Source organism: Dermacentor andersoni, chromosome 9 (assembly GCF_023375885.2).
Source record: "Dermacentor andersoni chromosome 9, qqDerAnde1_hic_scaffold, whole genome shotgun sequence".
NCBI lineage: Eukaryota > Metazoa > Arthropoda > Arachnida > Ixodida > Ixodidae > Dermacentor > Dermacentor andersoni.
In genome coordinates this window covers 16,488,048-16,515,932 of record NC_092822.1, presented here as the reverse complement: position 1 = coordinate 16,515,932, position 27,885 = coordinate 16,488,048, and the positions used below count along the sequence as shown (strand labels likewise).

The following is a 27,885-nucleotide window of genomic DNA, read 5'->3' as shown; positions in this document are numbered from 1 at the left end:
GGCCGGTGTCTTGTGGCTACGCATCCTGAAGCATTGCCTGGTCGATAAAGGCCAGGACGGTGTCCACGACAATTAATTGTCCTCCTCCGATGGTGGCCTTGAGTAACTCCTCCAGTCGAGACTCTCAGGTCGGGTTCTCAAAGGTCTTGATGAGCCTCTGAGCGGTGGGTCGGTGGCCTCACACTCCCATAAAGTGTGACGGGCGCCTGCATTTTGAAATTAGAGAAGTGAGCTGTCGCAGCGATACTGATTGTTTGTGCTGTAAACGCAGCTGTACAATTGGTGTGTCGCATTAGCACGACTGCCGTTTCATTCAATAACATCTAAGGGCTCTGCAACTTCGACATTCCTTTAGATGGTGCGAACATCATGCCTTATCTCTAACATTTATGAAGTTTACTCCCATTGTGCCTTAAAACTACAGCCTGCATACTTTCCACTTAGTCTCTTAGAGACACGCTCTAAATTCTGCGCCTAAGTTTTGAGAAATGAATTATTAGCTTTACTCGAAGGTTGCCGAGTTACCATGTCGTGGGGCGTAGGAGGAAGATTGAAATTGAGAAAGCTGCAGGACGATTATAAAACGTTGCTACGGGAAGAGTCGTGGTGAGGTCTCACATTTAATTTACGCATAGTTCATTATGGATTTGTCCCTTAACATAGTGGCTGCATTTATAGGTTGCTCCAAGCGAATGAGCAGCTTCGTTTAGTCATTTCGCTTTGCTTTTCTCGCCCTCTCAACAAAAATAAAAATTAAAAAGTTATGAATAAGTAAATAAATAAATAAATAAGGCTGCTGGATTGTGTCGCTTTTTCGGCTTGCCAACATGCCAGTACTGTGAGTTTCGGATAGATTAGAGTGTCAATGCTATTTATTCGTGAACCTTGTGCACTGGCTTAAGTCGGGAAAGGGAATCGGGGATTACGAAGATTACGCAGGCGGAGGTCTAGCTGGGGACTTTGAAAGAGCCCGCGCTCACGCATGACGCTTCTGTCGTGCGGACAACCGCTTTTTCCGGTCACGTGACCCAACATGTCCGCCTTCCATTTGCCCTGATCGGATTGCTAGCCGCCCTGGGAATATTTTTGAAGTAGGAAGGCGCGGATCAGCAGGTGTTTGTCGCCGACGCAGTGAGCGTGCGTCGCCCGTGAAGGACCATGAGCGACGACGACCACTTCGACTTTCTCTTTAAGATCGTGCTGATCGGCGACTGCGGCGTCGGCAAAACTTGCGTCGTCCACCGATTCAAGAGCGGAATGTACGTCGAGCGTCACGGCAACACTATCGGCGTGGATTTTGCCATGAAGACGCTCACGGTCGAAGGCAAAAAAGTCAAGGTAAGTGCGAACCCCTCTCTACGGAATGTCGTTACCCTGGTGACAGCGATTTTTTATTATTACTATTCACTTACCTTACTGCGCACGCGTACGAAGCACCTCGTAGTGATACGGCGATCACCCTTTCTGTGTGCTGTCATTTCCAACCGAGAAAGCGACGCAGTTGTTGTTCGGGGGCATGCGATTAGACGTCTATTTTTAATATGCTTCGCGCTGCCGTCGTTGATCGTCGGGCAATTGTTGCAGAAAGCGGGATGACTCACCCCCGCCACGGTAGCGTCGTCAACAAGCCGACACGCTTCAGCGCGTTTCCGGAGCAGAGCTTAGGAGGAAAACCGAATGCCATCCTTTATCGTATCCTTGAACTGGCCTCCCCCAATAGTTCGAAAGGGACCGTTGAATTGGTTGGATCGTCTGTAGCGTATATCGTAACTCTCAAGAGCATTGCCGACGCCTGCGAAACTAAAGGGCACTTTGATACGATACCAAGAAAGGAAAAAAAACAATATGTGTACGCATTTACAGCAATAAAGCTGTGGTTTTTTACACGCGACAGTTTCGTCTGTGTTTTGTGTTTGAACGTGAAGCCGAAAACATGCACCTTTTGGTTAATGATGTACTTAACAGTGAAATAGAGTAGCAGAAAAACCTGCCGTATAGCCTAGCCGCTTGACATCAGACGTACGTTTCTCTATCGTGACCCCGACTATATCAATGCGCAGCTCCAGATATGGGACACGGCAGGACAAGAGCGCTTCCGGACAATCACCCAGAGCTACTACCGCAGCGCCAACGGTGTCGTCATTGTTTACGACATCACGAAGAGGTCGTCATTCCTGAGTCTACCGCGCTGGGTCGAAGAAGTGCGGAGGTACACGGGTTGTAATGTGCCTCTGCTGCTTGTAGGTGAGTATTTCAATAACATTTTGTAAAATTTAGCATAGGACCGGAGAGCTGCATTATTACCATATAGTACTTTTGTAAAGTGTCATCCTGGGAATTTGTGCGAATTGTTTTTAACGAGACCACATTCTCCACATACAGTAAGAATGCAAGGAAATTTGGAGAAACTTGGCATCACTGGTAAAAGAAAGAGGGAGGTAGGTTGTGTGCTCTGATGAAAACACTCAATGTTCTTGCAAAATTCACCGTATTTATGGAAATCTTGATAGAAGCAGAAGGAGTGTATTATAGAAAAATTAAGTGCCACATGTGATACGTTTTCCTTTGCACTCATTTTTAGCAGTGCTATCAGTCCTATAACACTTTTGTTCTTGTATATAACATGCTGAGGTGACTGTTATGTCAATAATGTTGTAGCTGCTTACAGATGGGCAGGCCTGTCTTATCAGATTGTGTGCAATGCACAGTGGAATAAGCTGAGGATGTGGTTCCATGGGCTGAATCTCTCCTGAAATGCTTATTCATCCAGGTGACGGTCATGAAATTGTGGAAGGCCCCTCTCACAGTAAAAGCCTGGCTATGCCACTGGCAACAAATTTTCATTTCCAAACTATCTCTATGATGCCCAGTTTATTTATATTGCTAGCCTCAATCAGGCACTGACAAAATCCATGACTTTGCGTGGAGCAGCTCTGGGAATATTTAGTTGCCTTTGCCACCTGTCTTACTTTTTGAATTCTCACTCAAGCCACAGCTCATTATTAAAATGACCTATTCGGTGTTCTAAATTAGTAATCTACAAGCCTAGGTTAACATAACGCTTGCTTTGAGTACTCCTTTGAATCCACACCAAGTGTAAGGATTGTCTCATGTTGAAGATAATTTGTGCATAAAAAAAATAAGCTTTCCCGGCTGATGCATATCTTGGCACACCTTCTCTCCCTTGATGGTAGCAAAACTATCTTGGATGTATGCAAAGGTACGCTCAACTTCTATTAATTTGACCATGAAAGGACCATCTATTGATCGAGATTTTTTATTTCTGCACCGTACTCACGTACGGTGCAGAAACCTGGAGGCTTACGAAAAGGGTTCTAGTACTTAAATTGAGGACGACGCAACGAGCTATGGAAAGAAGAATGATAGATGTAACGTTAAAGGATAAGAAAAGAGCAGATTGGGTGAGGGAACAAACGCAAGTAAATGACATCTTAGTTGAAATCAAGAAAAAGAAATGGGCATGGGAAGGACATGTAATGAGGAGGGAAGATAACCGATGGTCATTAAGGGTTACGGACTAGATTCCAAGGGTAGGGAAGCGTAGCAGAGGGCGGCAGAAAGTTAGGTGGGTGGATGAGACTAAGAAGTTTGCAGGGACAACATGGCCACAATTAGTACGTGACTGGGGTAGTTGGAGAAGTATGGGAGAGGCCTTTGCCCTGCAGTGAGTGTAACCAGGCTGATGATGATGATGACTGTATAAGAATTTTTATGTGCTAGCCATCACAGATCTTGCCATGGCCACATTTGTGTGATCACAGCAGTCTGTATTTGATAGCTGATTCAAATAAATGCTATTGGAGGTGCAGCACTCCATTCTGTCCTTCCACTTCATCCCATCCGTTGTGTCTGTGGACTGTTTCATGTGAAACTATGTGAAGTCAAAAAGCCCAAACAAGGGCTAAGCTATCAGAGGGGCACTCCATTTCGTACATAGCAGGCAATGCTATGAAGGCTAGAGAGACTTCTCTCACTTTTTGTATTCGCGACCAAAAAATAGTGCATCGTATATGAAAGGAAGACATAGGTATGTGTCATATAATTGGATTTAACATTGAGTATCATACTCTTATGTTGCATAATTTGATGGATTATTATATGAAGAGTGTCGCAGATCTTAAGGTATTTGTCAAAGGAACAGGAAAGCGACACATTTCTGTGAGCAGTGCCCATTAGCACACTGCTTTCACGTGCAGCCAAAACATAGTATGTTGCATACTAGAAGCACGAAGGTGCACTAGTCCTATGTAACTTGAGCTAACATTGCATGTACAAGTTGTAGTTGTAATAATATACATGGTTATACTGTAGAAAGATTTCCCGCTCAGAAACAACTCTAGTGCAAAATGTGTGAAGTGAGACTTTTATGACTGGATACCTGTGTCCGCATCCGGAGCATTGCCTGGTAAGTATGAAATGGAGTATAAGGAGTCCAGCTGTATCAGTTAATTACACTCCAGCAATAGCAAAATGGCCAGCCTTACTGTGACAGGATCCTTGGTAAGCCAGTAAAGACGTGACAACAAAATACCAGTGGTGACGTCCTGCTGAAGTTTTCGTACTGGCTTGCCATAGTGTCATGAATTTTTACAGCATCTGCTCGGGTTTAGTTAACTGCGTAATTGATATGGTAGGATCATATTCTAAATTCATTCTAAAGTCATTCTAAAGGAACCAAAGACTCAACATACCAAGTTTCAAGAACTGGTGCCAAAACAATCCATGTACAAGAATATTAGTTCGAAATCCACATCCTCACATAGGAGGCTATAGCGTGGGGTTGAGAAAAGAGAGGCATAGCCTTCAGTTTTCCTTTTTTTTTTTTGTTACTGAATGATCTTCTGCTACATGAGGAATGCATTGACAGTCTAAACTGATTTAGTGTTATTCGTTAATGTCTTTTTAGTGTTGTTCATGCTGCTACTGATAGTTTAAAAGCATTACTGCAACACAGGGACGGATTTTTGGCAACCTTTATAAATGTGAGCCACAGAAAGTGTGTCAGGGCACAGAAAGTGTGTCATGTTGCGTGAAGTTATTACAGATTTGCTGCATACGGTCATCACCAATTTAAACCGAAGGGGTGTTTTGCTTTGGTGTTCTGGTTGCTAGAAGATCTGTACCTCATACTCAAAAGAATACTAAACGAAAATATTAAGTCAAGCTATATTAGGTTATTTGTCTTGAAGTCTTATCATCATTTTTTGCTTGCCAGTATATCACTTTGTTGCACATAAAATTGTCACCGGAGGTGCCACTGCTGCTTCTCAATGTGAACCACCCACAGCACAATGGATGAGTTGATGTAATCTCCACGTGACCTCCATCTATGCCATTCTCTGTGAATCAGCCAGTGCTGACGTCACATGAGAGATACCATAGTCCACAGCAGGTGTGTCACTCTGTTCTGTTTCCATAATTTTCTCACGTACAAAAACTCTGTTATAATGAATTCGTTATTACAGAGGCCTAATCTTTTAATCTAGCTTGATTTAATGTGTTCCTTTAGTGTCCTTTTAAAGGGTCACGAAAGAGTAATGAGAAAAGCTGGTGGATCTGTATTAGTAAATTGACCTTAAACAATATAATCAAATGGTGGTTTGGCATGTAAATCCTGGTAATTCAATCTTTTTTAAATTGCTGATGGAATGTGGCACATCAGCCATGCCATCAGAAGATGCAGTGCCTTCAGCAAAGTAGTTATATGTAGAAATATTCATCACATCGGAGTGAAATGGAGGGACACTGGGTATGCAGAGAGTTCAAATTTAGCTGGAACTTTATGTTCATGGGTTTTTTTTCTTTGCCACCACTAGACAGGACTGACAAAAACAAGAGATGTGCCAGCATTTATGATTTGATTATAAAATTCTTAACATTTAGAGCTTACTTACAATTGTCGTGTTGACACCAAATATGCTACAATTATTTATTTGCATCTAGCTTATGGCAAAACTGATTTCAAGAAAGACGCAAATACAGGTGCCGAGTGATTTTTCATTGCCCAGTTTTTGAGACCTGTCGATTATAGAAACGTACCCTCGCAGTATCGACATCAGCCTATAGAACCAATGTATAACAGTCACCAAATTTTCTACCACTGTTACGTAGATATTTCATGAATAAATTCTACAAACATTTCTGCACAGATTATTCTTGTGGTAACTGTAGAGCACCTGCTCAGAGCAGCCTTAGAAAACAAAGTCTGCGAATCTTTATCAAACAGTCAACACACTGAGTAATCAAACAATTTTCAGTATTTCTCCAGATTTCTGTACTTTTTCTGGCCTACACTGTAGCATTTTCGTTTATTCCAGGGATGGAAAGTGTGAAGTTGCATACAGAAATTTATGCACTGTAATTGAAGAGGATCAAACAGAGTTTTGAAGGGACACATTATCAACCTAAACTGATTTAGAGTTTGTCTCTAGTGTCCCTTTAACCAGGGCCACCTCAATCTTTGATGACAGCCCATTCTCCTTGTGGCCTTGCTTGCAGGAAACAAATGCGACTGTGAGAGCTTGCGGGAAGTGACACAGGAGGAGGCACAAGCCTTGGCCGACCAGTACCCAGAGTTCATGGCCACCATTGAGACAAGCGCCAAGGAGAACACCAACATTGAGTCCGTGTTTGTCATGCTCGCCACCGAACTTAAGAACACCCACGACCCCGTCGGACACCTGACCGACGAGGACCTGCGCCGAATCTCCCTCAACACGAGCAAGGTCGGGCCCAAGGCGGCATGCTGCACAAAACTGTGATGGAGAGAAAATTCCTCACTCGACGAGGGGAGGGGGCAGGCTCTAACATTTTTTTCCCCTCCTTCCATCCTGGGTGCTGCCTGCAGAGTATTTTTTCCACATACCCTCCTTCTTTCACTACCAGAACAATGCAATTTGGGAGCCACACTACAACTTGTGTCTCCGGTTTAATTTGCCCATCATACGTGGCAGCTTCCAGCGAAAAAATGAAAAATTTGCGACTTGGATAGTTACCTGACAATGCTGGGTAGAGAATGCACTGTGCTGCAGGAGTCAACGGCTTGCACCCATTTGTTGAGTGGGCTCCGAGGTTGAACAAACATATCAACTTTTTGAATGTCTTTGCGGTTGTGAACACCCGCCGTCTTCTCAGAACTGCCTTTTGGCACACGGTCACACACGTGCAGTGTCCCAGCAGTGCAAAGTCCTTTTTTTTTTTCACTTTGTTGTAAATGCTGTGTACGCCCTCTGAGGCGCAGAACCAAACATCTTAAAAAAAGGACTATAAAAACACTCCGTGCCTTTTTAGCCTTTTGGCAATGCCGAAGTGCCCCACAAAAACTGCACTCTTTATTCTGCTTTGTGAGTGGGGAGTGCTCATGGGTAGTTTCACGTGACCCACGTTTCTAATAAAGGTGTCGCTTTTCAAGTGTGATGCGCTCGCTCGAAGGCCTGAGTGAGCCAATGACAGCACATCTTTTCATAGCCTTTTAACAATGACTACTCCAACTAATGAAGCACTCAGGATACATATTTGCGAGTTTTACTCAGTGTTTTTGCCCACTAGTCAGACTGTTTGTTTATTCATGGCCATTTAATCTTACAAAGTCTCTTTCCTAGTTTTTGAGCATGCAAAGATCAACATATGTAATGAAAAGTTAAGGATTCCATGACTGCTTGCTGACGCAGGCATGGATTGATTAGGTCCATTCTATTTGTCTGCACTGTGTAATCTAGTTGAGGAACTAGCTGTGATGGCTCAGTTGCCATAGCCTTCTTCTGCTGAGCATGGTATCAAAGTTTGGTTTCTGGCTACAGCAGTGGTCGCGCTTTAGTAGGGCCAAAATGTAAAAATGCTTGTGCACTTAGATTTAAGTTCATGTTAAACAATCCCAGGTGGTCAAAATTAATTGGGAGGCATACGCTACGCCACCCCTCATACCCCAGTGTAGTCTTGAGACATTAAACCTCATGAGCCGATCAATCAATCTGTCTAGTTGTGATGTAAGGAGGATAGCAAAGTTCTGTGCTATTGATATTATCGATGCGGTGTTGCAGCATCTCCACATCGCCATCTTATTGCACAATCCGAGTGTCGTGCAGAATCAGTTTACAGCATTCTCCACACTTTTTAAAGAGGTGGTGCAGGCTTCATGCAAAAGGTGTTAGCTCATTCAGCAGGTGCACAGAACTGACGTAAACAAAGCTAGAAGTGCAGGGTGAATAGAACAGGTCTTAGGCTTTTCCAGGCTCTTGCACAAGTTGAATAAAGCAGCAGCTAGACTACATTGCTTGTAGTCATAGATTACCAAATGACTTGTGACAGCTTGCGTGACTGCTTGTGATAGCTGTCACTACAATTAGCATTGTCAATAATGTAGGAGCTAGAATAGCTGTAGCACCATTTTCTTGATTGCTGTTCGTGGTAGCAGCGCTGCCAAATTCCAAATGCTGGCCTGCATAACCAGGTTGCCGCAAGTTAATTCATGTAAAAATCTTTCGCTGAAGAATGTTGCTCTTTTGACATGTCAATGTTTCTGTGTGCAGCAGTGGTCTAGGTGTGCTTTAAACACGTAACAAGGGTCAGGTTAGTGACAAGAAAACAGGCAAAGCGAAGCACGATGAAACTGTCTAGACAAGGTTTGTCATGCTTCACCTCATCTGTTCTCGTGCTGGTGTGTGTGGTTCTTTTTTTTTTCGTTTTTGTCGCTAACCTGTCGCTTGTTATGCCTTTAAACAGTAGCCTTGATGTTTAATTGCCATTGCAGTATTACTGGCAGTGGTCTGCTTAGCAAATGGTTGCTGATTTTCCAACTTCACAGGTGTGGTTTACTCATCCAAAAGCTACTTTGTGTGAGCTGGTCATGCCACTGTTGACTTCCATCCACTGTCATGCAACTAGTATGCACTCTGACATCTTTTACTTCAATCAGCCATGCTACTAATATGCACTGACAACTTTTTGTGTACATTGCTTAGTGAATTCCTTTGAATCGCCCGGAAAGTGCTCTCGCAGTTGCTTGTGCTGGTTTTAACAGCATTCATTAACAGGGCACTGCAACACTTTTTAAACACGTCAAGAAAACACTTCCGATCTGTAGGACAGTGCTGTTGTGAACATGCGAGCTGGTGCACGTACCAGGAAGGCCACAGTCTCTCATGATAGATAGTTTGCTGTCTCCTGTGACTTTTGAGCTCTCTTCTCTTTTGCCACCATTGAAGGCATCATAGCCTGCAAGACAGCCCATAGACACCAGGCATTGAGAAATTGTTCATGGCCATGAGCTAATGATTCCGTTACTTCTGAGTGAAAATTCACACACACCTGTGCACCCCTCCTATGTCCTGGCAAACGGAGATTGCTGATGCACCCTGGCCATCCTGTAAGTGAGTCTTTGCTGCTCTCTGGCACCTTTGTAAGATGTCAACCTAGAAAAGTTCCATAAGTGCACTGTGGAAAGAAGGAAAGGGAAAAATTATCAATAGCTAAGGCAATGCTATCAGAGCTGTCCCAGTCGACTGGAAATGTTCAGTTCAGGGAGAATGGGGTAAAATAGATATCGTGCTCCTTATGTCCTATCCATATTAGGTCCTTTTCAAAAATTTCTGCTGTGATATATTCTTCCTCAAAAAGAGGTGTGGCAGGGCTCCTTTATTAAAGCCAGCATGAGCACTCAAAAGTACTCTTGTTCGCTAAGTTGTATTCACTATTTGTTAAAAATGTTTCAGGAGTTCACTTGCATTGTATTCTTAGCCAGCAACATTTGTTGTTGCATCAGATTCACCTCACCAAGTTGTTCAAATACGTTGCTACATTTAAAGCTACAATGCAGGCACTATGTAAAAATGGGCCGACATGGGATGCTGTATGTTTAAAAGCAAGAACACAGCTTTGACGTGTATAGGATCTCAGTGAGCTGCCATGTGAGGAAATGTTTACTTGTGTAGATTTTAGTCGTTTTGCTTTAGCCAGGGCAGGTGCACTTTATTGAAGATGCAATAGATTCCCGTTAAAACTAACTTCAAGGGACCGTGAAAGCATGTTCATTTTATCAGAAGTATACCTTAAAAGTGATCCAGCAAGCTGAAAATCTATTACTGGTGCATCCAAATGTCCACAACATAAAACAATAAATGAAACAGAATTAAAGCCAAAATGCAGATGTGTAAAGATTGTTGCTTGCTGGTGTTGTACAACACTGCGCACTGTTAGAAAAGCTGAAGTTTGACCTAGCTTGCTGAAGAATTGTCCTTATGTTGTTGATAAAAATGCACCAAAGTATTCAGGACATTATCAGCTGAGCATGTGTGGACACTGCTCATTCTTGTAACTCCTGGGCAGTCCCTGCACCATAATTATCAGCCTGCAAAGGAACGTTGAGGACCTAATTAATCACTGTTTCTGTGGTGCCAGCCCAGCAGTTTTTCTCGTCATTGTCAATACTAGTGTAGCCGTTTGCCTCCGAAAACACCATTTGCTTGTCGTGTAGATAACAGTCGCCTCCTCCAAGTCCACTGATCAGAGTCTTTTGATGAACCAAGTTGCTGGTATCTATGGCATCTGGCAAAGATTGGCTTAACCAAATTAGAGGTTCATGTTAAGCAAATTTCTTTGCGTTAGGTCTATGGGAAACCAACCAAACATTCCCACATTTATCTTATACAAAAGTTTGGTTTAACTTGGTTCATCTTAAAGGGAGTCTTCTGTATTGTTACTTATATTCATTTTTTCTGCAGCTGTAGTATTTATCTTGAGCGTGAAATGCAAATATATTCACAAACTTTCTTAAACTGCAGAATAGCAACAGTTTGCTATGGCAGTTTTCCCACTTAGCTGGATCACTTCACAAGAATGCCATATATTGATATGCAAGTACATGCATATTGTCAGTTGGTGCTAGACACTGAAACACCTGTGTTCAAGTACAATTAGCTGGGAATGGGTTTACATGTATCAAGGGCCTTATGACAGAGAGAACCTGCACTGGTGTATTTGGACATTTCATTCATTGACTTCTCCCTGTGCAGATCACCAGTTTGAAAAATTGCAAACAGAATGTCTGGCTTTGCATTCCAAAGCAGGCAGTGCCATACCCTCTTTCTTGCCTTCCCTGTGACATGCTCTACAGGGTAAATGAAAATATTCATGCTGTTGTTAAATGTGTAAGCAGTCTGTAATGATCCTTTGAATCCTAATCCTGCTTGCAACTAGAGTTGGACTTCTGTTTCTTTGGCATCAGCAGGGCGTAAAACATTCACAAATGATTTTAGTGACTTGGAGGTCAGTGCAGCGCATGCTTTTGTAATTTCCACTAAGTGTCCCTGCGTTCATTTGAAAAAAAAAACTTAAGTGCATTAGTATTTGGAAATGAACCTGGCACAAGTAAATTTAAATTATTAAGCTGGTGTCTGATTTGTTCTTGGTGATCTCTAAATAGCTGAAAGACAGCAGTGTAAAGCAATGATCTATTTTGTTTTTAGCTGTGGCAATCGATACATGCTGAAAGAACTGGAAAGCTGCAAAATGCTCTGACGAGTTTCTGTGGCATGGAGGCAGAAGAAAGCACTCTCATCCCGTTACATGTGCATAAAGGTTGTGGTGTTATCTGCAAGAAAAACTGACATGCATCTGCAGATGCTAGGCTGCGTATTTGTTTACAGCTGTTCACATATTGTGCATGTTGCTGCGCTGTGTTACAATAGACAGCTATAGGAGAGCATTGCTTACAGTCCACTCTCTTCACGTATTGTGCACTGCAGAGAACTGTGTTGATTTCACATTTTTTTATAAGTGCTCCTCCCAGAGATGCAAGCAGTGAGCAGTCAACTTGGCTGCAAAATGACACAGAAGCCGATTGGATGCTCCTTCCATTCACTGAGCTTGGCAGTGTAGCGAGGGCAACATTATGAGGTGGTATTCTCGGGCCACTTTGAGATAGTTGCACTTTTGCATTCATGCGACTAGCGCTAGATTCGTAAGCATCTACAGGCAACATCATTCCTGGCACAATGCCAAGCGCACTGTCTGGAACAGTGCCAGGAACACTGTTGTCTGAAGATGCTGCAGTGTTTAGTGCTAGTAGCACGAAATTTCGTGAAAAGCAAACTACCCCTGGAAGCAATTGCCAGAGAATACCAACCCCACCTTCCACTGCGGCAGGAGCATTGTGTGCATTTGCACTTGAGCAGCTGCATGCAAATTGTGAGGATATGCTAATCGGAATGAATCGGACTGTGAGCACTGAGCTAAAGCCTGCTGATCTTGTGTTCGTATAACTGACATTGGACACTACAAGTTTGTGTTCACAAGCCTTCCCTCACATTAGAAATTTACATCCCTCGACTGGGTAATAAGTTGTTTAATATAAGCAGATACCATTTTTGCAGAGTTGCTTTTAAAGTTCTCCAGTTGCTTGTCAATGCTTTGTGCAGTTGTAGGTGTTCAGTGTTTTGTTACAAAAAATTGCTTCACATGTATCTTGATATTCATTTGTGTTTTCTGCGTGGTCAATATTGCCAGGTAGCCTGGTTTGGTGCATTCGTTCAGATGTGCTACTCTTCAGAATTGCAGAGCAGCCTAATATTCTTCTTCCATGCAATTTAAGATTGTAATGAAAATGCTTGTTTATGGAAGTTTTTCTGCAACGTTCATAAGAGATATAGCTGTCTCCAAAAATATGTTTGGAAGTGCAATGTACCAGGCCCGTTTCCAACTCAAACAATGTGCATGTTTATATCACTATCATATGAAATGTTATAATCAAAAATGGGAGAAATATGTACAGAAATATTTGGTTTTAAGTGGACTATATGAAATACTGTGCTCCTTTAGGGCTGCTTTTTGTGCAAGTTGTGCTGTGTGTTTGGGCTTGTTTTAAGAATCTATTTGCATACCACCTGATCATCCCAGTCTGCCACATTCATCTAGAACATGACAGCAGTGTGCTTAGAAATGTATGTGCACATTCTATCCAGGCCACTGTTTTGAGACAACCTTCTTTAAGCATGCATTGCCTGTTGGTCTGTCCACTAATCCACATGCTTCTGTTTTTTAGTGCTGTCCGAGTTATTTTTTTTTTAAGAATGTTCCTTCAATAACTAGCCAGACTTGCAATCATTCCCTCGTGCGCCTCGTTCTTTTTTTTTTCAATACCACAATTTCATGACAGGTGAGCCTCAGCACTCACCTAGCTGCAAAGATAGCCATCTTTACTGCACAAAAAGCAGCTAACTAGCAATGGTGTGACAGTCGGGCAGTGCTTGCTCAGAGGCAAATGGTCTCAACTCAGCGGTCAATGGTGGCGAATGTTAAAAACATAGCCCGCAACAGTGATCCCATTTCAGACAAGCCAAGGGCTGCGCGAACAATCGTTTGGGCCCTGACAGGATGATAAATTGAACTGAAGATTGAACAAACTGGTGCCAAATAAACAGAAGTTGACTCTAGCATCACTTTGCTATGGTTCCCACAAATGATCACAGTGTGTCACACACATCTGTCGTAAGACTTGCATGTAGACTATTTGAAATGCCACCCATTGAGTTCTGTGCACTGGCATGTTCTTTCCTTTGTATGTGTGTGTGTGTCTGAACAATGTGCAATGTTTTAGCTTAGCCAAACAATCACATGCCAGATGTGGCACAGAGAACTAATTAGGAGGAAGGAAATCTCGGTGCTGGTGCTACCGTGTACTTGTTTAAAGAAGTGTTGGAAGTTTCTTTTTTTTACCATTTGTAAGCTCAAAGATACTTGTATTTGGTGCTTCAACAGATTATATTGCACCCCATTTGTGCTTGCTAATGCAAGTGTAGTTGGCAGCGTGTTGAATGCCTGTTTTTAAATGTTAGGGCTGCTTTATAAATAATGGCACTCTCGAAACATCTTAGTGCAGAATATTTTCATGTTGGCACGCTCCTGGAATAAATGGAAGTTGTTGCGATTTTGCCTGAAATGTGTCTTTTTTTCTGTTCAAACAAGGGCTGGAGGGTCTTGGAGCGAAATCTCCTTGTTGGAACACCGCTGTCTCCATATTCCTTTGAATATCTGTCTTATTTGGATTTTTGTTTGCGAAGCATCTGCAGGTTTGCTTTCAGGTTTTATGTTATCATTTGTCCAGGCAGCCTCCTTGACTCTCAGTGCTGCATGTGTTTCGTCATTCTCTCAGGAATGTGCCGTGTTCCACTCCAGATTGCTCCGGATAATCTACTGCAGGTTTAGAGGCTATGCATTAGTCCGATTTTGACGCACTAATTGAGCCCAAACAAAGTGCTGTCACACCATTGCCACGTGTTGTTGCATTACCACTGAATGTAAACAGTATTGAGAACGGGAATTAGAAGCAAGACGAGAACGAGAGTACCCTCTTGTCACTGCAGAAACCACCGAGGTATCACAATGTCAGTTAGAAGCTAGGTGAAAATGCAACACGGTTAAAAATAATGTGCCAAACATGTTGTACTACAAGTGTCGTCTCTCATCTCAATGAGAGACGACAACATGACTGCATCAACATTTCGAGTTTTCACATTTTAACCATTGCTTAAAACCACTGTCTGTGTTTCAGCAATTGCAAAGTGCACAGGCACAAACAGTGACACAAGCAAGCAGTGGGCAATACAGGAGCACACACAAAATGAAAACTTTTTAGCATTTAATCACATGCATTGTGTCACTGAATGCTTGACATTAACATAGATTTCCATTACCATGGACTGAATGGGATCTGTATAACTTGTTCTATTTGTGTTAGTAAAGGCATTTCTGTAATGATTTGACTGTGGCCATTGTATCAGGCCAGCATTTTACATAGCCTAGTTCATCTTTTGGCAACTTTTTGTTTTATGCCAAACTATTAAAGCACAGAACAAAAAATTACAGCAGAAACCATCCTTGATGATTATCTAAGTCAACACTTAATATTTGTCCCCTCCAACTAGCACAAAGCCTAAACGAACTCTCGTCCTCCAGGGAAAACACAAACTTGAGGACTGCCACATGCACGGGCCACAACACCCTGACGATGTACGATCGGAACCAGAGGCGGTCATAGGCACTACACACCGCACCATCTAAATTCAAGTGCTTTTGAAAGTATGTGTCTGCATCCCGCAAGTGGCGCTCCTGCAATTAGCGTCACTTGGTCTTGGCAGCCCGTTGTGCAGCTGTCTGCTTGGCATGCCACTGTTCTTCGGCCGTACGCTATTTCTCTTGTTACTTGTACTCCACGGCCACATGTATCTTGGTGGCTCATCACTTTGCCTCCTGCCTCGCCACTTTAGTATGCATCACATACCTCTAGTCTCTGCAGAGCCTTTACGCTCGTACGCTTCTCTTCCACTTGATACTTTCGACGACCCATTGCTGTATCTGCTAGTAGAGGCTTACATGCAACATTGCACAAGCGAGCCACATCCATTTGTGGCATACACACCCACACCGGATAGTGGAGCAAGGAGAGGAGATGCCAAGCTAGTAGCAGTGCATGAGTGGTGCGTGAGAGAGCGCGAGCATGTACGTGGAGCAAGGAGCGGCAGAGCTAACAGCGGTCAGCAAGCGAGCTCATGGACAGGTGCACACATCGGTGAAAAACTTTGCGACGTTTGACAGCCTTGCGCTTGCCCTTGGCTCTGCGTAAGTAAAGAAATGCATCGCATTTAAAAAAATCAAGTCTTTTATTTTGTATTGATACCCACAATGCAAGGACATTGGTGACAACCTTTATAACTGGAAACGTTGGTAGGCACAAATGATGAGAGGAATGGCATCAATGTGTTGAAGTTTATGCTTCTTAGCTTTCAGTATCAAAATATACCCTTCACTTCAATCAAACTTGTAGCCCCGTTTCTTGAGGTCCTCTCTGGCTTCCACGATTTGCTGCAGCAAAAAGAAAACACACGAGGTATGTTACAGCACCAAACCTCATGTACCAACCACCCTGCACTGTTTTCACGCTTGGCTTGTAAAGCCTTCTTTGTACTTAAGAACTGCAGAGTTCAACATCACGAAGCTGCACACAAATGTTGTACTAGTGGAGGGCTCCAGATTAATGCCGATCACCTGGGAATCGTTAATGTACACCCAAAGCACGGTATGCAAGCGTTTTAAATGATCAAATTGAAAGTTAAGAAAAATAAGTGCAGATCCCATGCACCTTGGAAATTGGTCTTTGTGAAGCTTTGGTGACCCGACAAGACGAAACAATGCAACATGATGAAAGCATAGGCATGCACAGGATGCAACAACAGTTGTCTCTTTACAGATCAGTGAAATCTTTTTCCCTCGTATCCATTGGATAACTAACCTAACATGGCTGTGTGCAGCGATTATAAGATAATTTTGCATTCTTTTACTCGTACACGAAATACTCTTCGGCCCTGACTCTCAATGAACACACAAAATTGGGTCACGCTTTTTCAGTAGATTGACAATTTCTAATATGAACTCCTGCTCTCCACTTTCCTCCCCTTCAGCGTGCCTTCTGAATGGCCTTCATCCTTTTGCGAGCAGGACTACGACTTCAAGTAGGCACTTTAGAACATTGCAAATTCATTGGCGTTGTTCCTTTGCTTGGAACTCTCATCGAGCAAGGCCCTCATTGAGGAGAAAAGCAAATGACTTAGTATTTCTTTTGGAACTATTCCACGACAAGATACTGTTCACATGACCCTCAGGTTTTTCATGCTGGCAGAATGCTTGCATCGCATTCTTTCAAGCACGAAAATTCAGTCGATACAAATGACAGGTCCTAATGCACCTTCAAAACACCACCTCCCGGTGGAAACGCCCGGCAACAAAAGCAAAACACTGTGCCCTTTTCTGGACTGTACAGAGTCGGCTAAACTTAGCAAGCCACTGTGCACAAAAACTGCATTTGTGATTACTCCTTTCTGTTTGAGGACAGCCACTAAGGTGCGGTTGGAAGGCACCACGTGCTTGGCTGGCCTGCTTCTATAGGTCGTTAGTAAGCAGTGGCAAGGAAGGGTTATCACCAGACATGTGGCTCTGCTCACCAAATGACGTAAAAAATTCCCCAGTTTGTTTTTCCTGTTGGTCGCTGCCATTGCTTGGTTGGACATCACTCCCGCAACAGGAAGCTTGGGCCGTGGCACTGAGCGTCAATCTGAACACACTTTTCTTGCCTGCTGCTTATGCTGTGCTGTTCCAATGCACTCACTCTGGAAACAGAGCTTCCCATAATGGAATACAACAGGCGCGAACCATAACACCATATATGTGCTGGGGGATAGGGGGCCGTTTTTGTTGCAGACAGACAGCTCAAAACAGATGTGTGCCAATTCAGGAAATTTTGGGTTGCGCAGCTTTGTTCACGCCCTAGAAACAGCATTTGTGAAGTCACATGTGCCCCTGTCCGCCAGCATTAGCCTACAACTTAGTATCTATGTGCATGGCGTGTACTGCCTTTTTCAGTCTTCTCTTTAGTGCCGTTTGAGACGCATGCCATATTTCCTGCCTTCACAGAATTTGTGCCCCTGCCCAGGCAACGGTGGGTGGTTAAGGCCACCCTGGCCCCCCTTGTGTACGCACTTACGAACGAGAGACGTGAAGCGGCCTTTCTTTGCATGTTGCACAGTGTATTTTGGCAGCGAATATGTCCCACAGCTGCCCTCAACCTGAGTGCACCTTGCAGACTCTTGTGGAGAAACATGGCAGTCCAATACCCACCAAAGCACCTAGCCTCACTCAGAGCCTCTTAATGTAGCCCGTTTTGTACCGATGAAACAAAAATACTGGCACAGCAAATATGGTTTCGAATGAATGCAGCATGGCTGCATGGGCTTCTTTTTCAGGTGTGAAACTTCTGTAATCATTGTCTGCTAGCAGAGTCCACATTCTTACTTTTTAGAAGTAAATTGTTCTATGCGATGCGGCACATGTAGCAAACATCTCAAAGTGCTAGCATGCATGAGGAAAGGACTGGTAAGATTGTTATCTAGCCATTCTATGCATGCATCTGTAGCCTAACATGTAGAGCTGCTGCACTGGGGGACCCCATGGAGGATGAAGCCACAAGATGCCAGAAGAACAGAATATGAATGATAAAGCATGACTTTCGGGTATTAACTACAACATGTGCGGTGCAACCTACTATATAGAATGAGCTGATATGTTGCACTCGCCATTATTTTTCATGTGAACTGCTTCCCACACAGCCTTGAAATTAGTTTACAAGAACATATCAATAAAATGAAATATTTTTAGATTATCTTACAGATCGCAACTACATTGCTTTATTCAATCAGCAAATATGCATAGTCCTACTATTTTCATTAGCTGGCAGTCTCATTGGTGCTGTTAGACTTTTAAAGCTTCATTCACAGTCCATGCCATGTTAGGTTTTAGGCAATTAGGTTTGTTGTATGTGGCAGCAGTCTATGTTAGTAAGCGCTTGCACCTGAGGCAGCAGTTATTGTTTGGGATACATCAGAATGTACTGGGTGGCTTCATGTGTCACAGATGCCACAATGGCATACATGTCGTGGTTTGCACAGCATTGGTTATGACATGCAGACAGAAGCCTGCAGCCTCCCTAACGAGCCTGCGCTGGACAAGCCTGCAACCACTATGAAAATACAACCAATGAAAACAGCACACTGCGCATTGAATGTGACAAACAAAGGCTGTGTAATGCTTCATAGTAAGAAAGAAAGGAACTTCAGTCAAATCGCAATGGCACATACCTTCTTGAGCTCTGCTGCTGCTGCTTCACAGTTGTTAAATGTGAGTACTCTATAGATGACAACTGAAGCAGCATACATCTGAAAAGAGAAAGGTCACATTTGGGCTAAATGGTGTGACACAGCTGGATACAGCAGAAAAGTTACACGTGGACAAAACAATAATGAGTTGAAAACTGAGCTTGTTGGTGCATATCTATGGGAATACTCAGGGACAGCATGAAAAGATGGGATGAGATTAAACAACCTGAGCACAGACTAACAAGTTTTGTTTGAAAAGACAAGCATATATATTCGGTGAAGATGTGCAAACAATCAATTTGGTAAAGTGTGACACCAAACCACAACCACAGTTTGGGCTAAAAAGTGCAACCAGGTGACAGGTATGTGTGCTCTAGCCATCATTCTACTAGGTTATGAATAAACTTTTTGGTTTTGCACTTGTCTGAATAACTTGACTGTCTGCACATCTTCACCTAGGATACATATATATGTCTCTACAAATAAAAGTTGTCAGTCAGCACTTGTGTTGTCTAATCTTGTCCCACCTTTCTGCACTGTTCCCAAGTATTCCTGTGCAATGAAGAGATATGCCCTACAACGCTACATCAGCATAGACCTCCATGTTCACACTATGACACGCCTGTGTTGCTCTGTTCTTACGTTAGCACATGGACATACCCACCAGTGTTTCAGTTCAGCACATTACTCGTAACGGCTGGATGTGCCTGACATGGGAGGAAATGATAAACCAAGGCAGGTGCTTAAATTATGCTCAACAGCTTATTAGGTTGGAGTCAGTTACTGTTCAAGCAATGTATCGCTGCGGCGATGACATGTACGATATACACAGGCACTTGGTTTCTCAATGTGCACGTGCATTTAGTTATGGATAGAATATCTGCTCCATACAAGTATTATGCACAATCCTAATGATATGTACATGCATTCTGTTAAGTTCTAATATGGCTAGCCTTGAAGTTCGAATTGTTTTGACAGGCTCGCTGTTGAATCGACTTTAATGAGACGGTAAAACTTTCATTATTGAGTGTTTCGCGCTTTGAGCGCTTCAGTTATGATCGGTCGATGCGAAATGCGTATAGTGTGAACACTAAGCTTAATCAAGAGTATCCATTAATCCTGGCGACGTTTCTGTTTACACGTGCACTTTAAGTACAAGGCATCTTGCAATCACGGCGGCCACAAGAACACTATGAAATTTGTAATATTGAACAAACTTACCCCAAAGACAACGCAGGCGTACACTGGAAGCTGGAAATATATGCATAAATATAAGCGAACTCAACCTTAATTTCTAACGAGAAAATGAAGTAACGAGATGGTTCATTCGTTTACCAGCCAAACGTGGGTCTCCGCAGCGCCTAACCTTTGCGAAAGAAGTGCGGCCCATATTGCCATGAATATGGAGAGCCCTAGCAACCACTGCATCAACTTAGTCATCGCCGGTTCCTGTAAGAAGCAAAAACAGACGCCTGATTTAAAGACACGTCGATCACAAAGTAGCGCTGCCCCTACGTGTGGACAAAATATCGTGGAAACGGCAAGCACTTGTTTACACACGGAAGGAGTGGGCAACTTCGAAGATGTTCTTGCGCTTACCTGCCAACGCAGTGCGTAAGCGCGCACAATTGAAATCAGTCTTTTGACCCGCCGAAGATATCCCACGAAAGCAAGTACGGTACACACACGCAAATCCGGCTGCTTGACACGAAGGAGCCGGAGGTACCGGAGCGCCACTAACGGCAGTGTCTGTCAGGCACGTTATCACCATCATTGATCACCATCATTCTAGGGCCTCCGAGATCGGCAAAGAATTTATTCGTATGCCACAGCAAATTGTATTATAAAGTAGCCAAACTATTTCAATCAAAAAGTTGAATTCGCATCCTTATGCATGTAGTTACAACGTCAGTTTAATTGGAATAATTAATTTGCGGCGTAGTGGGATTACCTCCATTACTAATGCCTACCTAGTAAGCGGAAAACCAGCTTCCAAATTCTTTTTCTTTTCTCCTCTCCACTAATGTCAGTAGCGAGCGCCACGTGTCACTGGTGGAACCACTGGGCACTACCCCGCATGGCTTCCGAAATCTTTCTCAGACGTGAGTACCACCAATCTCGAAGGCTATTAACCTTCATCGTAGCTCAGCGTATGTTTGCGGGAATTACAGGCGACAGCTGTTCTTGTGCAAGACACACAACCTTGAAAATGCACACCCAAAGTATTGTGCCGACCATGCTTTCACCGTGGTACCGACCACGTAGGCACCGTGCGCTGGGTCATCAGCCGTCGTCACCGCCCGCCGCCCGTGATGATGGATGGATGGATGCTATGAGCGTCCCCAAATCCCCGCTGAATTCCCATATTGTGAACTTTTTTTTTTGCACGTCCCCATTTTTCCCCCTACTTTTCTTCCACCAATCTTCCAATCGCCTCTTACTAATCTCTATTGCGGACATGTTTGCTTTCCCCCTGCTCTCGCTAAACCCAAAGCTTTCAAGGAGGCCAGTGGCGCCTAAATCGACCGCAGGGCAGGTGTCTTCACATTCTAATAAAACATGCTCCATCGTTTCCCTAGCTTTACCGTAGCAAGCAGAAGCACATGCTTTGCAGGCTTCGTGAAAGCCTGCAAAGAGCTCTAAACGCTACTTCGGAGTACTTGGGTGTAGGCCTGCTCATATCGCCTGCTATATCACAGCACAGGCACGTACCCAGGATTTTTTTTCGGGGGGGGGCCCAACCCAAGCTAACTGTTCTATGCAAATGAGGGGGGGGGGTACCTTTACTAGTACAAATGTGAATAACGCCCACCATTCGCCATAAAAACACGTAAACCCACAAAAGAGAAATGAAATAAGGTGTATCTTACAGGTACGCCTGTGCGATACACGTCTCCTTTACTTGGCAAACAAATAACCACGCCAAATGGACTCGCGCAGGAAAGAAGCGCAGGAAGAACACTGCCAAGTGCAAGTAAAGAAGCGAAAGTGTAAAATAAAGATTACTTTAGTAGAATCAAATTTTAAAAACAGTAGTTGGCAAAAAAGGCACGCGGATCACGCGGAGTTGTGTTACTCCGCCAGCCAATGACAGAAGCAAACAAAGTCGTCGTCATGCGGCCTTTTCAAAATGGCGTCGTACTTGATACCTCCGGAGCGTCTGCTGTTCTTTAAAACTCTTTTCATCGGCGGAAACAATGAGCTGTGCAACAGACATGGACAAAATGTAGCGAGCCTGAGCATTTCACTCTTCAAAAGTCTGCTGTGCAGTTCATTTCACTGCTGAAACCGTTTTACTCATGACACTTCACTGCTAAATGAAGTGAAACTTCCAAACAAATAGTTGTAGCGAAGCAAGCATGCTATTTCTGTTCAATGATGAATTAGGCACTCACCATTCCACTATAATAGGCAAGGGGAAAGGTATAAAATTATGCTCTAATAATTTTATTTTTGTAGTTACCGCCTTATTTGGGTAACAGAAGAGGTTTGAAATACGAATTATTTGCAGCCTCGCGGAGGAACAGAGGCTGGCGGTTATGAGGGCGTGGGCGGGGCCTAATTGCAGACTTAAGAGGAAGCTTTAGCTCGGGTGCTCATATCTAAATACATGTAAAAGGAGAATTCGTTTTTCTCAGCAACAACTGCACCAAATTTGACGAATTTTGTTGCATTTAAAAGAAAAACGTAAACCCTAGTGACAGCATATTTAGCGCCAGCAAACAAGGACGGAAGGGAGACGACAACACAATGCGCAATCCTTGCGACTTTTGTTTCCAGTTGGCAATCTTGCACGAAAATTTAAGAGCTGTACAATTAGGGAAAGACCAGACGAGTTAACAGGTGACAGTCATATTGCCTATGAGTTTCAAGGTTATTGCAGGGATTGATGATGGATGCTATCTCGCATTATTTTAGTTTCCACCTTGTCTAACCCATATCACGGGTATATGATTCCGAGGATCTGTCAGCGTCGCGGCGAGCCATCACTCGAGGAAATAATGAAACAAAAATAAAAGTTAAACGCAATTGGCATTTTCTCTGGCCGCAACTCGTTCTACGTGCCTACAGACCAGCTGACCACGAACTGAATCACTTTCCTGGTCCCTGAATCAGTCTAAACGAAGAAGGTTGAATTTACGAAGCAACAACGATGGACGTGACCGTTGAATAGACGGTAACAACTGAATGCATCTCGAGTTAATCGCGCGGGCACCGAATTGATGAGGAAGCTGGCCATCACATCCCAGGAGACGCCGATGACTACCGCCATCCAAAAGGAGTGAAAAAGGCAGCAAAATGTTGACCGCTCAATAGCTGTCAAGTCTCAACATTGATTTGGTGGCGCTTTAGGAATGTGTGTGAGAAATGGTGGCGTGGTCGGGGAGCGGGGGGGGGGGGGGGTGTATGAGTCTTAATTTCGGGGGGGGGGCCCGGGCCCCCCCGGGCCCCCGCTTGGGTACGTGCCTGTCACAGCATATATCACTCTAAACAACGCGCTCGTCGAACAATGAGCCGACTGCACCTTGACGAAACGCCTACAAACTGGGTGTGACAACACTGTTATTTGGGGTTAATTGTGGATGATCGCATCTGTTGGCGTCCTGCCGTTAAATCTGTACGACGCAAATCACACTCCCTCCTTAAAATATGTGGCCGCCTTGACTGCTCGAGGTGCTGGACCAAACAATGGCTCTCCAGGTGTGCCAGTCATCTGTACTCTCAGGCATGATGTACGCGTTACCAGTCCCACCTAGTTTGATGGCCCAACTGGAACACGATCATCGCATTGCCCTTCGACTAATGCTTGGACTACCTCGTGAGGCGCAGTCTGTTGCAGATGGATGGATGGATGGATGGATGGATGGATGGATGGATGGATGGATGGATGGATGGATGGATGGATGGATGGATGGATGGATGGATGGATGGATGGATGGATGGATGGATGGATGGATGGATGGATGGATGGATGGATGGATGGATGGATGGATGGATGGATGGATGGATGGATGGATGGATGGATGGATGGATGGATGGATGGATGGATGGATGGATGGATGGATGGATGGATGGATGGATGGATGGATGGATGGATGGATGGATGGATGGATGGATGGATGGATGGATGGATGGATGGATGGATGGATGGATGGATGGATGGATGGATGGATGGATGGATGGATGGATGGATGGATGGATGGATGGATGGATGGATGGATGGATGGATGGATGGATGGATGGATGGATGGATGGATGGATGGATGGATGGATGGATGGATGGATGGATGGATGGATGGATGGATGGATGGATGGATGGATGGATGGATGGATGGATGGATGGATGGATGGATGGATGGATGGATGGATGGATGGATGGATGGATGGATGGATGGATGGATGGATGGATGGATGGATGGATGGATGGATGGATGGATGGATGGATGGATGGATGGATGGATGGATGGATGGATGGATGGATGGATGGATGGATGGATGGATGGATGGATGGATGGATGGATGGATGGATGGATGGATGGATGGATGGATGGATGGATGGATGGATGGATGGATGGATGGATGGATGGATGGATGGATGGATGGATGGATGGATGGATGGATGGATGGATGGATGGATGGATGGATGGATGGATGGATGGATGGATGGATGGATGGATGGATGGATGGATGGATGGATGGATGGATGGATGGATGGATGGATGGATGGATGGATGGATGGATGGATGGATGGATGGATGGATGGATGGATGGATGGATGGATGGATGGATGGATGGATGGATGGATGGATGGATGGATGGATGGATGGATGGATGGATGGATGGATGGATGGATGGATGGATGGATGGATGGATGGATGGATGGATGGATGGATGGATGGATGGATGGATGGATGGATGGATGGATGGATGGATGGATGGATGGATGGATGGATGGATGGATGGATGGATGGATGGATGGATGGATGGATGGATGGATGGATGGATGGATGGATGGATGGATGGATGGATGGATGGATGGATGGATGGATGGATGGATGGATGGATGGATGGATGGATGGATGGATGGATGGATGGATGGATGGATGGATGGATGGATGGATGGATGGATGGATGGATGGATGGATGGATGGATGGATGGATGGATGGATGGATGGATGGATGGATGGATGGATGGATGGATGGATGGATGGATGGATGGATGGATGGATGGATGGATGGATGGATGGATGGATGGATGGATGGATGGATGGATGGATGGATGGATGGATGGATGGATGGATGGATGGATGGATGGATGGATGGATGGATGGATGGATGGATGGATGGATGGATGGATGGATGGATGGATGGATGGATGGATGGATGGATGGATGGATGGATGGATGGATGGATGGATGGATGGATGGATGGATGGATGGATGGATGGATGGATGGATGGATGGATGGATGGATGGATGGATGGATGGATGGATGGATGGATGGATGGATGGATGGATGGATGGATGGATGGATGGATGGATGGATGGATGGATGGATGGATGGATGGATGGATGGATGGATGGATGGATGGATGGATGGATGGATGGATGGATGGATGGATGGATGGATGGATGGATGGATGGATGGATATTATGAGCGTCCCCTTTGGAACGGGGCGGTGGGTTGCGCCACCAAGCTCTTGCTACTATACTGCCTAATATCCTACCTAGGTTAAACAATGAAAAAAGAAAAAAAAACACTCTGAACTACCGAGGGCCCAAGAACTGGCGGAGCGTCACCACGTTCCCGTCCTGACTTGGGCGTCGCCTACGGTTTCGGCCCGAGGAGCTCCCCGTATGGGATCTCTAACGGCTTAAAACTCTTCAGGACCTCACTGAAGTTCTTGACTGATTGACTGACTCTGAACTACCACGTCCAAATTTTCTCATCCCCTATTGCGAACTCTTCTTTTGTGCGAACCCGTCTTTTGTGGTTTCCCTACTTCCACCAATCTTCCAGTCGCCTCTTACTATAATGTCTATTGCGGACATGTTTGCTTTACCACTGCTCCCTCTGAACCCAAGGGCTTCAAGGAGGCCAGTGGTGCCTAAATCGACCGCTGGGTAGACGTCTTCACATTCTAATAAAACATGCTCCGTAGTTTCCCTAGCTTTACGGCAGCAGGAACATGTTTCTTCTTCCTTCTTATATCTCGCTTTATAGGTGCGTGTTCTAAGGCATCCCGATCTCGCTTCGAAAAGTAATGAGCTTCCCTTTGAGTTATCATAAATCGTTTCTTTCCTGATTTCGTTATTTCCTCTTAAGTATAGTTACTTATGGCAGGTTTCTTTTTCATTGCCGCCACCCACGAGATTATTTCAGCCTCTCTGACTTTCCGCTTGACCTTCTTTGTTGCTGTGTTCCCCACCATACAGCCCGCATACTTGCTCGTAAGCTTCCTAGTTCTTTTCCTCCACTGTGAATCAATGTTTTTCCTGTACAGATACCTGAACACTTTCCCAGCCCAATAACTTTCTTCCATATTCCTCAGTCGTTCTTCATACTCAACTTTACTGCGAGCTTCCCGCACTTCAAAACTAGTCCAGCCCATATCACCCTGCACAGCTTCATTTGTAGTCTTCCCGTAAGCGCCCATTGCGAGGCGTCCCACTGACCGTCGCCTACAAAGCCTACACTGTACATCATACCTACACTCTTAAAAACGCAGTTTACGCGCTTAGGGGCGTATCTTTGTAGCATAGCTATAACCGCCATGTATCTTGCGTGCATTTCCATTGACTAATGCTGCGCGCCTAACACTTCCAAGTCACGAACACTCTAAAAGGTAGCGTATCTTCTCCACAAACAAAGCTTATCGTGTCCCACAACGATAATCGTCATCTGTTTTGCTTGCGTTTTCTTCCCTGAAAAATCTGTCCTGGCTACTTTCCTGTCGAGAATGCTATGTCAGGCTGACTAACTAGCGCGTCGTTCGTGACCTAGAAGTACCGAGAAAGCAAACGCACGCGAGACAGATGACGATTACTCTGGGGGAGACAAAGCCCCAAAGGGCGCGTACTTTTTTTTTTAGAGTGCACTCTAAAACAGTTTATACCCTTTGGGACGTATCGCTGTGGAACACAAAGATAATCGTCATCTATCTTGCGTGTCCTCCTCTGACTCTGCGCAACCGCTACTTCCAGGTCACGAACTGCATGTGCGCGCTACCAACGCGATATTTCAGCATCGCATTCTTGACGGGGAAGTAGCGAGCGCAGTTTTCAAGATAGGAAACGCAAGAAATAAGATGATTGTTGTGGTGGGAAAGTATTTCCAAAGAATCTACATCTACGCAACAAAGACACGCTCAAAATGCTTTAAATGCTTTCAGAGAGCTGACTAAAAGCACACACCAAGCTTCTCAAAGCATGAGGAAAGCACTAGCTAGTAAGGGCGTTGTTATCCACGACGAACCTTTTCTCTGTACAGACAGCTTTTAATGCGGTTTGCTTTGAAGTATGAAAAAAATTTAATTATGGAGTTTTACGTGCCAAAACTATGATCTGATTATGAGGCACGCCGTAGTGGGGGACTCCGGAAATTTGGACCACCTGGGGTCCTACGTGCACCTATAACTACACGGATGTTTTCGCATTTCGCCCCATCGAAATACGCTTCGAGGTTTCCTCTACTACGTGGTTCAAAGCTTAATTACGACGCATTTCTCGTTTTCATTGAATTTTTTATTATATATATATATCTTTCTTTTGAATAACGGCTCTATGTAGATAGCAGCGCTCTTCAGTTCGTTTTGATGCAATTTGTTTTTCATGTTTGAATTTGTTTAGTTGGTTATATGCTAGTTCTGTTGAATAAGGGTTTGATTTGGACACTGCCGCTCTTCAGTGCACCTTCAGTGTCCCGTCAGAAAACGTAGTCTTTTGGTTATGTCTTGCGAACAAGACAAGAAACAGATGAAGGGAATGTCATAGGCAGGCACCGTCGCGAGTTCACGGTATCCCTATATAGATGGTTTGCATTTACGTGGTCGCCATCTTGGAGTACTATAGCAGGTCGAGAATCATGCGTAAGCAAGAAACGCGACAGCGCGACGGTACGCAAGGCGCGTTGCCGAGCGACAATGATAATCCGGTGAAAAACGGTC

At 44.3% G+C, this 27,885-nt stretch overlaps 2 protein-coding genes across 2 annotated transcripts; one reads left to right on the top strand and one right to left on the bottom strand.

The window, feature by feature from the left end:
* Window positions 1–1,004: 1,004 nt before the first annotated feature.
* Window positions 1,005–13,942, top strand: LOC126527115 (ras-related protein Rab-43-like). The gene is made up of 3 exons (XM_050174856.3): window positions 1,005–1,338; window positions 2,061–2,244; window positions 6,520–13,942. The coding sequence occupies exons 1-3, from the start codon at window positions 1,159–1,161 to the stop codon at window positions 6,780–6,782; spliced, it is 627 nt and encodes a 208-aa protein (XP_050030813.1). The 5' UTR covers window positions 1,005–1,158; the 3' UTR covers window positions 6,783–13,942.
* Window positions 13,943–15,655: 1,713 nt separating this feature from the next.
* Window positions 15,656–20,437, bottom strand: Dpm3 (Dolichyl-phosphate mannosyltransferase subunit 3). The gene is made up of 5 exons (XM_050174858.2): window positions 20,319–20,437; window positions 20,055–20,168; window positions 19,941–19,970; window positions 18,702–18,779; window positions 15,656–15,876 (listed from the first exon to the last, which is right to left on the bottom strand). Exons 2-5 carry the CDS (start codon window positions 20,157–20,159, stop codon window positions 15,823–15,825), a joined length of 267 nt encoding a protein of 88 aa, XP_050030815.1. The 5' UTR covers window positions 20,160–20,168; window positions 20,319–20,437; the 3' UTR covers window positions 15,656–15,822.
* Window positions 20,438–27,885: the final 7,448 nt, after the last annotated feature.

Bases quoted from the DNA above. Each gene is read 5' to 3' on its own strand.
- LOC126527115 (XM_050174856.3), top strand. From the start codon at position 1,159: ATGAGCGACGACGACCACTTCGACTTTCTCTTTAAGATCGTGCTGATC. The intron at 1,339-2,060 runs GTAAGTGCGAAC...ATCAATGCGCAG, and splicing joins TCGAAGGCAAAAAAGTCAAG to CTCCAGATATGGGACACGGC. The intron at 2,245-6,519 runs GTGAGTATTTCA...CCTTGCTTGCAG, and splicing joins TGTGCCTCTGCTGCTTGTAG to GAAACAAATGCGACTGTGAG.
- Dpm3 (XM_050174858.2), bottom strand. From the start codon at position 20,159: ATGACTAAGTTGATGCAGTGGTTGCTAGGGCTCTCCATATTCATGGCA. The intron at 19,971-20,054 runs GTAAACGAATGA...ATATATTTCCAG, and splicing joins CGGAGACCCACGTTTGGCTG to CTTCCAGTGTACGCCTGCGT. The intron at 18,780-19,940 runs GTAAGTTTGTTC...TTCTCTTTTCAG, and splicing joins ACGCCTGCGTTGTCTTTGGG to ATGTATGCTGCTTCAGTTGT.